The sequence below is a fragment of the Sphaeroforma arctica genome (assembly GCF_001186125.1).
Source record: "Sphaeroforma arctica JP610 unplaced genomic scaffold supercont1.128, whole genome shotgun sequence".
In the NCBI taxonomy this organism is placed as follows: Eukaryota; class Ichthyosporea; order Ichthyophonida; genus Sphaeroforma; species Sphaeroforma arctica.
The window spans coordinates 80,695-95,124 of record NW_014040430.1 but is presented as its reverse complement, the minus strand read 5'-3'; the positions used below and the strand labels follow the sequence as shown (position 1 = coordinate 95,124).

The following is a 14,430-nucleotide window of genomic DNA, read 5'->3' as shown; positions in this document are numbered from 1 at the left end:
GTGTGTGTGTGTGTGTGTGTGTGTATGTATGTATGTATATATGCATATATATATATATATATATATATATAATCACCTCTTGTGCATACGCGTGTGGTTCAGCGGCGATTCTAAGAAAATATATCCAGATGTAGCAATGTACGTTCTTACGAACAGGTCAATGCTTATACGAACAATGGAGGTCAACTGCGTATGTCCTTGTGAATTCTCCTATATAACACACTACACACCAACCAACAATTCTAAGCAAAGCGCTTTATACCCATACACGGCCACCCCTTTCCAGACGGCACATTGTGCAATGACGACATCACATCGCCAGACTTGTTCAGTGCTCGAGGTTACCTACCGATTGCTCGTTGCGGCTCGCCTGCATATCAGGCGAGTGCTCCGCAGACGGCGGAGATATGTTCGGTGAGCTCACACTGGACTTGTCGGCCTCCTCTTCCTTTATGACTTCCCCATCACTGTCAGTGCGACATCAGCGAATGTCAAGCGTTAATTTATTTTCGATGCCAGTAAAGTTTGCATACAAAGGCAGAATCGCCACATATCTAGCATAATGTGCCGATGCAATCCCAGGAAACAAGTTCCAATAGACGAGCTACGTGAGATATCATACACGTGTCCACCGTAGCATACAAACGCGTTCCTACTATTTATACTCTGAAGGTGTGCTATTCCTAATTAGCTAAACCCTACCTCGTGACATGCATGTGGGGATAGGATCTCACAGACTTCGACGCACCCATATTGTTAAGAATTGCTATGCTCGTAGCGGGACATATGATTTCTCGCCAACCAAGCTCACAGAACACTTGCGCCACAGCGATGAACAAATCTCATATACAAACCAACGCCACACAATCACCAGGCCGAATGGACGTTTGATATAAAATGGATAGCATACTCGTTCCAAACTTAAAACCACGCTCGAAACAAGTGGCAAAGCACGCACAAGGCACTCCACATACGTATCCTTGTTCTTCATTATCGAGGGCAATATTTTTTCGAACCCCTGCGCGGCCTTCTTCTCGTCCTTTTCAGTGATCTCGCCCAATTCAGGCGCTCCCTCATACTCGAGCTGGGTCCACCTACGCATCCACAAATGAAGGCAGCGATTATGAGTAGACATAATAAGATAGCCAGTGTAAGTAGGCGAAGCTTGAAATTTTTAGATGGGTGAGGCGCCGAATGATTGAGAACTAAACCACGAGCACTTAGGTACTCGACAGTGATGTGACGGCCGATTAGATCAGACATAGCAAACTACTTGCTTGACGTATGGTTAGCATCCACCGTGTGCGTTGGGGTGGACTCTGACGGTGATTAGCTTGTGGCCTACATCTGCAGTACGTGTCAAATACGAGATATACGGCATCAAAGTATACAGTCACGTCTCGCCCCCTACCACAAGAGTGTGTACTGCTTGAAAGTCGAGCAGCCTATAGAACCTGCACAGGTTGGTATGTGTAATTCGACTAAGTTCATCGCGATAAATATGCAGGAGGAGGGGTTTGGAGTTCACTGGGAAGAAGTACAGTTCACTGGGAAGAAGTACAGAAGAGAATACACAGGTCTGCACGATTCTGGCCCATCTGTAGAGTCGCCGTCCAATAGCCAATCCTCAATGTTTCAACGAGCACATTGACAGTTGCTTATAAATGTGTCAACTACATTGACAGTTGTTTATAAGTGTGTCAACCCTGACCCATCTCTCTGGTAGCCGTTCCGTCACTACCCCGCGCAGAACATGAAAAGTTCTAAAATATCCAATTCGCAAGGATTCACATACGTGTGTGGGTGCATACACCGTATGCCTACATTCGATTAGACATGTAGTATATCACTTACCTGCATACACCCCGCAGAATGATGAATATCGACTTGTCCTTGCTCTTCAGCGATAGCGACTCTCCAACATCGATGAACACCTATGACAAGCGAAAGAGGAGGATCAGGTCAAGTTAGTATCATGCTGGATAGATGGCATCATGTGTATTGATCACTGCGGATGACGACGTGAGGCTGCTGACTTACCATTGGTGGTGTAACCACTGGCGACAGCCAGAAGGTTACCATACAAATGAATGTACTTCAACTGTGAAAACCAGCCCATCGTGAGCCGTGCTCTCAGCAATACGAAAACTCGGAAACATCCATAGACACGCGTATGTATGGGCATGCACTTGTAGGCCATATCTTGTGGTGGAAAGATTCAGCCTGCAATACGCATCGGCACAGCATTGCAAATAAGGCACCGAGAACTTGCATACGACCCGAGCACAATAAGCGGCCACACAAAAAACCTTCCAACCACATGCATGTACATGCCATGGTACTACTCATCTTGCGATGATCATGGTTCACTAAACCCTAAATCGCAATAGCATGCAGTGATCCGACCTACCTTGTGGTGGTTAAGGATGATCGTGATCCGAACTACCTTGTGATGGTTAAGGATGACCATGGTTCACTAAACCCTAAATCGCAATAACATGCAGTGATCCGACCTACCTTGTGATGGTTAAGGTTTAACTTGTAGTACGCCTCGGCAAAGCACTGCAAACCTCCAAACGCCTCGAGAATCTCCTTGTCTGTGCTGGCGTCGGGAGCGTAGATACGCTGGCGCTTGAGATCTTTGATACGTTTGTAGATCAGTTGACGATACGCCTCAAACTCTGAGGACTCGAGAATGCCTTCCTCGAGACCCTCGCTGTATGACATTGCATATATACACACACAGGTACATACACACAGGGGGTGATGGGAACGTTTGGTTCAATACAAGAAGGACTGACATGATCCAGATTGCGACGATGCATTGGAGCCGCAGATCTATTGACTGTAGCACACGTCTTCCGAAACAATGCCATCCCCATTTGTACGACAAAACGACATGTGTGCAAAATGGTATCAGAACGTTATGGTACCTTAAATGTAGCACTAGACTATATGCAGACTCTGATGCTACAACGGCTTTTGAAGCCACTCGTACAAGGGGCGAGCACGCTGCAATAACAAGCACGATACTGCCAGGCACCTGACAATACTACAGAAGCCGATCACAGAATACAGCGACAAAAATGCAAGCCATGATGTCGATAATTGACATACGTGATTTCATGCAGCAACATTTTAAGGATGTGGAACGTGGAGTGCTGCGTTTGCAGCGAAGTGATCGCCTCAGGAGCCCATCCGGTGATAGCAACCTACGCAGTGGATCGCGATGACAGACAGACATTAGCTTATGAGCATACCCCCAATTGTGTGTGTTGAAATTAGAGTCGATGTCAGGACGTACATGAGTATGTATATAGCAGCATGCAGATGTGTGTGCTTTTCGGTGTCAATGATGCGTAGTGTGGTGTATGTGCGAGGCCTCATGAGCGCCCCATTGAGGGAACAGGCAATAGCACCATGAGCAGCACTCCGAATCGATAGGTTTATGTACAGGAGTATAGCCAATGTGTGTACCACGCTGTGCGTGTATACTGACGTATATGAGACTTGGAATGCTGTGGCTTTGCGATGTGATCGCACCAGGGTTTTACCTGATAGTGACAAGCTGTGCAACATATGGAAACAGCGTGTGCCGCACATGGTAAGCTGTACCAATATATGACATTGTGTGAATTGCTATGTATGTGTGGTGTGCTGCGTCTGTATGCTGTGTGCATACGTGAATGCATAGTGCTGTGAATACGTGATATGATCGCCTCTGGAGCGGACTCGAATATAGCCATGTGCGCTACAGACTGTGACACTGTATATACATAATACACCCTTAACATTAGTGCAACCTGTATCCGGATGTATTCAATATACACTGTTGTCTCAGAACCCATGAACGCCGAAAAGGCCCGCCCAATTATAACGCCAGGGGAAGGAAAATAAGCCTAAATGAATTCTAGAAACTTGAACGATCCTGAAAACATTCAAACTTGCGCACCTCATGCCATGCATGACAAACATCACACCGTTCCATAAGCTTTCCATAAAGCACATACTAAATCCGTATGCGCGTCTCTAGTGATCTCTTCGATCTCATCGCGCAGCGGGTCAGCGACATGTCCCTCGGCATGCTCTAATACAATTCTCACCTCTCGCATCGCCTGTACGGTAGAAGTGTCAGTTAAAAGTTGTGACGCTCTGGCCTGATCACTTGATTGTGAATACTTAGAACCCTGTCTCCGGTAATACACCCCCTACGACATGGAGCTGTGGTCGCATTCATGACGTGATATATGATACCTCGAGAACGCGATATAGTACACCGACGTTGATCCTGCACTCGCAATGGCGTTATTTGTGACTCACGTTCGAGAAATGGACAACACTGTGTGTATGAGAGTGATGGTATATAGCACTGGCAATAGAACCATTAACCAGGAACATTGCGAAATCCCTGTGACTCTGCTGCATTTAACTCTACTATACTAAACTGGTAGTGGAAGCGCAAAAGCATACATTGATGCAGTTTTGAAACGAAACAAATGGTCCAAAGCCTTTCAGGCCTACCCGATGAGAATTTGTGGCACACGTTCATAGAACCGATGGAAGACTGGGAGTATTCTCGGACCACGATAAATACAAGGATGTGAAATGCGCAAGCAATACAAAGTCACGAGGAAGGCCTTTTCGACTGTAAGTAGATGCAAAGATACGAGGTATGGGCAGGGTCTCCGAGGGTAGGAGGTGGACGTTGATCTGAGGTGCGTGCAGAGGCGCGTGCAGAGGTGCGTGCAGAAGTGATGGTTCAGTAGGATGAGTTGGTGACGTGTCCGGCACACTGGCCATTCTATCACGCTGCGATACTAAATAGCGACCCCCTGTAGTCAGATTGAATGACTGAACGACCACATGGCGGCGATAGCGATTTAAGACAGATACGACGGACCGGCAGATGAATAGACCTGGATGTATGTACACTTAAAGATATGGAGAAGATACAGGAAAATTCGAACCCTGTTTCAGTGTTGAAGTCGGGTATTACCCAGCCAAGATACAATTCGAAAGGCTGTTAACATATACCCAGGACGCAGACCCCAAACGTGCGAAACTCCAGTGTTTGAAGTCAAGGGCATTCTACTGCGTATGTATACATATGGTATTTTACCTGGATAAATGCGATACATCGCTGTAAGTAGGTACTGATATAGTAGTATGTAGCCCTTTGGGCAGCCCAGCCGAGACCCGGTACATTCCGCAGTTTCCGAAGGAAGTCGGGTTGGCGTACGTTGCCTTTTGTTTTCTCCCACAGATCCGCCAAACTGTAGAAAAATTTGAATGCATAATGACAATCAAGAAGATTTTAGTCGTACATATACTATCTACATTAGCGGAGGATTTTCAGGCATGCCACCCGAGACACAGTAGACTTCAAGTTAACTCTATAGACGCAGTGCTTACGCGATTGGAAACAGGCAGTAAGGCTAACTGTCACATTCATGCGTGGGTGATAAAACGCACAACATTAACTGTACTGCTAAACCCGGATCGACTCGCAAGAACTCTCACTTTGCAAAGTAGCGCCGATTTAAACTCCCGCAATGAGCCAAGTGTATAGGATAACCAGAACTGGTCGAAAAGGCTGCAATATAAATTGTGCTGTTCGTACCTGTCAGTATCAAGGTCGCCTTCTCTGTTGAGAGCATCCATCAGAGAATTATATGCGTAGGTGTTTAAAATCCGCTCCTCGTAGAAATACCTGAGAATAGTCAAACGTAGCCGATTTACAGTATGCAAGCATGCCCTGACGTTCGGTCATAAAACGGGCTGATGCCCATGTTATGCATGCACTTTCACGTGTTTACACAAATGAAGCTCTAGATACTCTTTTTCGCGCCAATACATCAGTGCGTGTTAGGCATCTTGAGAGAATAGCGACACCCGGCAGTCGCTGATACTGTCCCCACCACACAAGTAAAACGCAACTGAACTAGTCAGCCTGCTCAATGCCAATTGCGCTCTCACAAATACTCAAGCAAGTGTGTACTGAATGGGCCTCGCAAGCGGAAAGCCGAGTGATCGCTGGGAGCACGGGCCATTTCCTGGTCACTCTACAGCAGATTCATAGCACGCAAAACTATTGTGCATTTGGAATAGAAAGCAAAGAAGTGCCAGCGCATCTAACCGCACCGTAGACATTTATACCTTGTAAAAATAGCCTTCAGTGACGACAGGAAGAGCATACGTAATTCCTTTCGTTGCTTTTCCGAGGCCTGTGTGTGGGACAATGAGTGGTACGTTAAGTGCTTGCTGCAGTGACGCTATACAACCGAAAACTACCGCAGCCGAATGTACAATATCTACCGCTCACTTGGGCGAAATTATATACACCCAGATTGCATTGCACGTTGTCGCGCATTGTTGCATGTGACTAGTGTATAACTAGCAGATACACAACACAGATACAAATCCCGCGGAAAAGATCACGCGATGTGGTCTAATATTTGACTGTGTGGTCATTGCCACGGCGTGAGGCGGCGAAAGTAAGAAACTAAGACACAACCTGCTTTTAGCGGCGAGAGTGGGGAATGGCATGTTATAGGCAACTAGGATGTGCGATAGCTTACCATGGGCGTGACACCCGCATCGGATTCAGAAGCAGGCGGCAGATGCTGCGCCGCTTCTATATCAGCCTCTCCATCCGCAGTACTCGCCATTGGCACGGTAGCATCAATAGCCACTTCTTCGTAGCTGTCTGTACACACACATGCAGAACGATGGCAATTTGTAAGCAACACAGGAAGGGTGGAGGTGTGTCTACCGCAGGACATGGTGTACAAGTTGTGCACCACGTGCATGGTCGTATCGATAGCAATACTTCAGTACTGTCTATAGAGGCAAATGCAATAGACAATGATTTCGTTAGCAAACCATGGATACTTGGCGCGGGTGTGTCGCCGTTGCATTGTGTATAAAATCTGCAATCGCCTGGAGGAAAAACTATCGCACCTGCCTCCCGTCTGTCACAATGCAAGATAATATAGGCAGGACAGTCGCGTAGCCGTCTAAGTTCGTCGCGAACAATACTACATACTTGATTGTGAACTTGTACCACCATTTTCAAATGTATATACTATTGCCAAGTATGTCCAGGTAGATATGTGTGGATGCACCTGTGCCGTATATGCCTGTGCCGATCGATTTACATTGAGGACATGACAATGCATCGATGACAGTCCAAAGAAAGGTTCAGAGAGGCAAGATAGGAATCAAATAGTTGTGTACCACATTGTTATGCATATACATTTCCATAGGCATTCATTCAAAATCGTGTCGCTGCGAACAAGTACCAGTACACTTGTATTTGTATACATCAAGGCAGAGGGCTCTAACCACTCAAAGCTGAAAATACACCACCTCGCGAGACTATGTCAGGTAATAGATTTTCAATGTCAAAAACTCCCCGAACAACCCTTCAGGAGACATTCGAGGCTTGTCCACAACGGGAATAAACATACAAACATTTAGTTGCAGTACGACGCTTTAGCATCTCAATACAAACCTGCTTGAACATCTCTCTCAATGAAGAAGTTATCCAGGTCCAAATTGTCATTGACTTTAACCCAATCAGAACCCTGGAAGAAAGGATCCGCCTGCAGATTGTTGATGCTCTCGTAGACCACCTCTTGCGTGTGGTCGATGATATTGTCCAAAATCTGAGCCAATGAGGTGTGGAGGGATCAGAGAGAAAGCAAACAATGCATCTAACACCCACACATGTGTGGATATATACAATACCGCCGATATATATCTATGAAATAAAATAGCTTGGTCACTGTACTCTGACGATGTGGACAGATTGCTCATGGCTACGTGTGGCATTGGGATCAACCAAATTTGAACTCTTGGGATAAAATAATAGAGTTTTCGGAGGAAATGTATATACATACGTGAAAGCATCACTCATGTTCGTAACATACCTGGTATCGCTCAGGTGTGATTTCTCCCATGTGGAAAACCTTTAATAGAAACTGGGTGGTGGATCCATTCACCAGCAGTGTCAGCCCTGTTGTGACAAATTGTAAACACAATGATTAGCGTGCAGTTTTGGATAGTTTCCGGTCACAGACCCCCAAATCAAGCTAACTCTCAAATCAAAATATGTGTGCATGTACAATTGAAACCTCTTCTATCAGATTGATGCACCCTTGCGTCACATGATATAACGGAATTGGCACATTGCTGCCCAAGAATTGTAGAGCACTCGCTAGGAGCTAGTTTGTCAGTGATATCGGCACAAAACAATTAAATAGCTTCATGGGTATGTACTCTGATCACGTAAATGGCGGGTGTCGCTTGACAAGCAGCTCCGAGTGGTATGTGACAATTCATTCAAAAATTCTACACTATCATGATTGACTTCCCGCTAGCACGTTTTGAGGGCACATCGCACGCCAAAATGCAGCCCCTAAAGGATAAAACAAATACGCTTAACACGCCCCACTTCGTACACAGTCTTAGCGTTAACAAACGACCGAGACGTACATAGTGGTATGATTGCACCGCCCAACAGCAAACAACTGACAAGTGTTTGTGCTTGCGAGTACAACATACCGACAATACCGCCGACCAAGAACATAATACGCGTTCGATCCGCTTCGTTCACCTAAGAAATTTTTATACACTACATATGAGTTTGAATTTGAGCCTCTTGCCGTGCGTGTTCTGCGCCTGTGCGGTTGAGCTATCAAATGTGTTTCAACGACTTTAAATAGTCTCGACCCCACCTGTGTACTGCACGCCTGACTAAATGGAGTGATGGTCAATGCAGATGCTGTCAACAGATTCCATGTGCTCTAATAGTCGATTAAAATGGATTCAATGCATATACACATATGCGTGTACTCTATGCTTCTCTTTCAGAGCACAAGCTGATCAACTGTGACTGACTGAGATGCCTCTAATACTAGTACAATCTTGGAGCCCAGCTCAACCTCAAAAGGTGACAAATCGGACACTGAAAATTTACTAGTAACTCATACATGGAAGTTGGGACGCAGCGACTGACCAATCAATGCACAAAAACATGGCCTGACTAGTACTCAAAAGATGGAGTTACAAATTTATCCAACATATTCCAACATTCAACAATATAACCCCAGACAGCACAAACCTGCGCTGTATCCTCCACGATAAGTGCAAGAGCCAGTCCAATCGCCCCTCTGAGACCACCATAGGTCATGACGGTCACCTCGCCCCAGTTTAATCCATACCCACTCAATCGTAGCACTGGCATCAGTACTGCAATCGAGATAAACCGCACCACGTGCAGAACAGCGTAGAGCGCGAACAGGTAGCCGACGTCCGTGGCACTATTGTGTGGATTAATTGGAGTGCGAACAATGGGTGCAAAATTTTTATTAGTGGTGATAAAGTTTAAACGAGCAAACGACACACTTATAACATGAGCGTCTATAATATAAGAGTGCATACAAGAAGTGTGGAAGGTGATTGTAGATACAGTTTGAGGCGTGAACAGTGGGTTTAAAACAGTAATGACGCGATATGCTATCGCGCAAATAAAAACGAGCGCGTGTGCAAGATTTGGGTGAGCAAGGCTAGTATATTTAGTTTTGGACGAACGGGATTGGGATGAGGGATGGGATGAACCCAGCGCCGTGCAGACAACCATACAGCGCAAAGAGGTTGTGTGCGTGTGATCAGTTTGAAAAGCTTGGTGTGTAGTGATCATGAACGCTACTATCCATCGTAAACAGATAGGCAGGTACTCGCTTTTGTATCGCAAACGACGTGCATATTCAAATAAATGATATTTGAATACCTACAAACACAAACAGGTGCATACCCACGTGAGACCGAATACATACTCCAGAACGCCTCCGCTGTTGAAAAATACGCGATCTGACAACACCATTCCAGTGATGACGAACAACAAGGTGTTCGCCCACCAAGATATCAGTTCCCACACCCGGTGTATGTACTCTTCACTTTCGAGGGAACTATGGCCAGACCGAGAAAGAAAGGCAAGACGGAAATGAGATCAGAGATTGAACGCGAACAAAGCACTGCAGCGGACAACTGATCAGACGCACTGTGATGGCTGAATATATCAGGAAGAAGTCAGCACACACCAGATACGGATAATACCAACCCGCGTGAAAGATACGGGGCGCCGATTGATGAACAACACAACACACCTCAACATGGCCTTCCCGAAGCGGCCAACGAAAAGTCCGAGGAAGACTACCCCCAATACACTCGACACCTGTGGTAGCCAACGATTGATGAAAGGTATATTTTAATGTGTTCGCAAATCGATGCTGTGGGTTGTTTCAGTGCGCATCTATATTCGCGTGACATCGTTCATAACACACTCGGGACGGTGCTAACCAACTAGTATAGCTCGTAATTTGGTGTCAATCCACGAACCCGCGTGGAATCTATAAGTTTTCGAACAGCTACATTGGTATGGTATGAATTGTGCCCGAAATGAAATACAATTTTTGTTCGCTTAGAATTTCTATCGACGGTGCGTGATCAGCAAGATGTGGTGGAAAGACAATCCCGCCAAACACCCCCTAAATGTATCAGTTGATATATAGTCTTTCATGACAACTCATACTGCCACCGAAACATAGTGGGGATTCATGGACATTATTACAAATCATGATCTGCGCTCATAGTGCGCAAAATATACGTCACATAGGGAGCAGCGTACATACCTCCACGTATTCGCAAGTCCAGAAGCATAGGTATGGAGCGATTATAGTGATGGAGACCTCGATGATATCATCGAAAAAAGTCAGGTCAAGCAGGATGATGGTCTGAAACAGCACCAGATTCCAACAAACCAAAAGATAGCATGGTCAGAAAGTGAGCAATGTTTTTGTTTAAAAATACATCAGCACTGGCGTAGAATAGTATAAGCAAGTATAAAAGGTAGATAAAACCTTACGGTCAGAAAGCGGGTGGGATTAGAAGCGTGCAAACAATGAATGACCTCCTACGTGAACACGACATTAAGGTGACCTCTAGTCATAGACTCGAACACATCATGGGATATTCTGAACATTTAGATTCGATTTAGACATGACCACTGCAACATGACGGATATAAATATACAGATTAACGGATCTCCTACACACCATAATGGCAAATGCGATGCCCATCAGTGGTCCTCCCACCGCCAGCTGGAGAGTGAATGTGGCAAATTCCCCCGCGTTTCGCTCCTCTCCGGGACATGCTGTCAACTGATCGAGGAACAGCAGAAAGCACACAAACGCCTGCCACAAGTAATGTAGGGTACCATCAGCACAATTTATGGGCACGTTTGGAACCGTGAGCCATGAACCTACGTGCTTGTGTGTATACGTATGCAAGTCACTCCATTCCGATGTTAGAGAATTGACATTTTCAAAAGCGGTGCAGCTCTGCATAGCTACGCACAAGCTACACACTAGCTACTTGCCCCAAATGCTGGCACACAAACAAGAAAAACTTGATTGTCTTGCACTAGAATAAACTCCGAGTGGTTGAAGTTTCGGGCCTTGCATCCACTCATAATTTAGAGCACACTTGCCCCCAAAGTGAGTATCCATGCCAATTGCATATCATAGTTCATCAATCGATACAGCGTTACTAAACGAGTCTGGCATACATACCGATCCATCGTTTAGCAAAGACTCTCCTTCAATAAGTGTGGATAACCTCTCACTCACGCCCAACTCTCTCAGTAAGGCCACGACAGCGACAGGATCAGTGGCCGCGAGAATAGAGGACAGCAGCAGTGCCGTAAGCCAATCCCACTCATACTTCGTGAACGCGTAGAAGCAGAACGTCGATGTGAGACCGATGACAATCACCACGCCGACCTGTGTGGAGAAACAATCCCGGATGCAAACGACGAGAGGAAGGACGAGATTTACCTTAGTAATAAGTAACGAACAAGGCCCTCACCAGGTTAATGAGAGCAGCGAATACGCACTAGCATCCTATGAATTCTTAACTATTGGTACACGACCTGAAAGACTGGTCGAATAATGCGATAAAGATAAACGACGACAGTGATTACGCACATGTGTGATAATATGCACCATGCTCATGTGACCTTTAGTTTGTGTATTTGTGTGCATGCATATATACACATGTGTGCGTGTATGTTTACGTGTCGGCACGCATATTTGCGCGTGTGTGCACATGTAGGTATACGCACCATCGGCATAAACTCCGCTTTTTAGTACCAAAACTTCGCTTCATCATAATTTTATCCAATTAACGATAATTTTCGACAGTGAAATTGGAGACCAGCGATGAGGATTAGTACATGCATGCATGCAGCTTCAAACATCGGGTTGCCATTCGCAAACATTGATAACCATGCTGAATGCTTCTCGCACTTCCACCTGTGCAATCAGGCCACCATCACATGACAAAGCATACACTCTAAGTACTATACGTGCATACCACACTACAGAGTCTCCCCTCTTAACGCCACGGAAGCACGGCGCTACACACGACAACCTTTCAAATCGAAAGCGTAATGACGTGCAATTAATATATCCATTTCGTCAGTTTTGAACATATATGATATGAATTACACCGTGAAGTCTCGTTCCCAAGAACCAAGCTGGAACAGATGCGGATACAATGCCTTACATGTGTGTACTATCCATATACACACTCACCGATGCTACGAGAAAGGCGTTTGCGAACACCACTCGAAATGTGTGGTGGTTGATTGCGTATGAGGATTCGAAGACCAGGGCGGGGATGAAAACGTACAGAATGATGTCCGGGTGAATTTTTACCAAGTAGCTGAATGCTATTGAAAGATCGCCTGTGTGAAGGAAGACATTATAAATCAACTTGGTTAGAACTTTCTCTTATAAGAGGGAGCTTCAGCTTGCTTGCACAAGCTTGATTGATCCACAATTCCAAATTCCAAGTATGTCCAATTAACGGTTCAAAATATTCGAGATACTTCTCATACTTTACTGTGACCTCGTTTATATTCAAGGGTTTCCAACCTGATAACTCGTAGATAACTCGTAGATAACTCGTAAAGCATGAACTTACACTCGCATCATACAGGCAACTTTTTAATATTGCAGTGAATATGCACATATGCATAAAAAATATGTGAACAGATACATGCGAGTATATCGCAACGTGTATAGGTATACATTTGTATATATGAGATACCTCAAGTAACTCTTCCAATACAGATACAACGTATACTCGACATCGAAAGCTAGAATATTTTTATTCAGACATGTAACCTTCCAATACACATATATAGTATATGTACTCAAAATCAAAAGCTAATCCATGATTATTCAGGTATGTGTGTGTATATGCTGTACCAGACATACACAAACGTACATCGTCAAATGGTAAACGAGTTATCTATTAAGGGTTCTCACGACCAAAAAAACATTCGCGAGGGATATTTTTATATTAGCTTGAATGTACATATATAACGCTAATGCGTGAAACAAACATCGGCATACAAGTATATGTGGACGTTAACTGGTACATTTCAATAACTACAAGTACATATTGGTATATACATTATAAATCAATACAAGAACCCCTTACCAACATATATATCACATAAATTAGCTTAAAAATTATAATATATATATGTGTGAACACGCATGTATAGTAAGTAGGCAAATGCAAGTATATTCATAAAACGATGTCAAAGTCATCGAATAATTAAAGTTTATGTGCGTGTCCATGAATACGTACCTTAATGTACAAAAACATACACGTACACATATGCGTGCACATATATGCACGAATATTTCGTAAAATGATCGTCTACGTGAGTATACCGAACAACCGTAGATAACATTTCTATCCGCAGTTCGCAACAAGATCAGGTCTATAATGATTTTCATGCATCCACTAGAAACATACCAAGATCACCGGTTTCTTCCCCTGTTGCTTCATAAATCAACCCCCAGATCAGCCCTACGATTAGCATAACCACCGTGTAGGGGAGAGGTACATACTTCTTAATCGCTGGGATATTCCATATGTTCCTCACCAAAATACCCCAAAACACAACAAAAGTGACGGCGAGAACAGCATAATGCGCCGTGTAATGTTCTTCCTCATGCGTTTCCGTCCCGTTGGCACTTTCTGCAGCACAGTACGTTTCATTCGCCATTCTAGCAACTTAAAATCTTCACTTCATGAGTGACACACAGACACAGCTAAGACTATTGCACGTAAATAGCAATTAATTTCCTATCTATAGCACCATTACACCACACAAGTGAATCCAACCCTCATTATGTGGTAGTTCAGCATATACGTTTAAAATGTAAACGTATAAACTTTTGATATTGAAACATTATAACATATAGGTAGGGCAGAGAAAGGGTCTACCCTACTTTGAACGTAAACGTACAAAGCTTTGCTATTCTTCTTTGAGCGTTATAACGTATAGGG

At 44.6% G+C, this 14,430-nt stretch overlaps 1 protein-coding gene across 1 annotated transcript; it reads right to left on the bottom strand.

The window, feature by feature from the left end:
- Nucleotides 1–328: 328 nt before the first annotated feature.
- On the bottom strand, nt 329–14,229 carry SARC_02762 (hypothetical protein; the record flags this gene model as incomplete). The annotated part of the gene is made up of 21 exons (XM_014303464.1): nt 13,894–14,229; nt 12,657–12,808; nt 11,634–11,843; nt 11,118–11,255; nt 10,695–10,796; nt 10,170–10,237; nt 9,840–9,971; nt 9,125–9,323; nt 8,566–8,617; nt 7,932–8,017; nt 7,514–7,667; nt 6,579–6,706; nt 6,157–6,224; nt 5,621–5,710; nt 5,120–5,273; nt 4,011–4,115; nt 3,118–3,212; nt 2,518–2,716; nt 1,855–1,934; nt 975–1,094; nt 329–467 (listed from the first exon to the last, which is right to left on the bottom strand). Exons 1-21 carry the CDS (start codon nt 14,144–14,146, stop codon nt 329–331), a joined length of 2,724 nt encoding a protein of 907 aa, XP_014158939.1. The 5' UTR covers nt 14,147–14,229.
- Nucleotides 14,230–14,430: the final 201 nt, after the last annotated feature.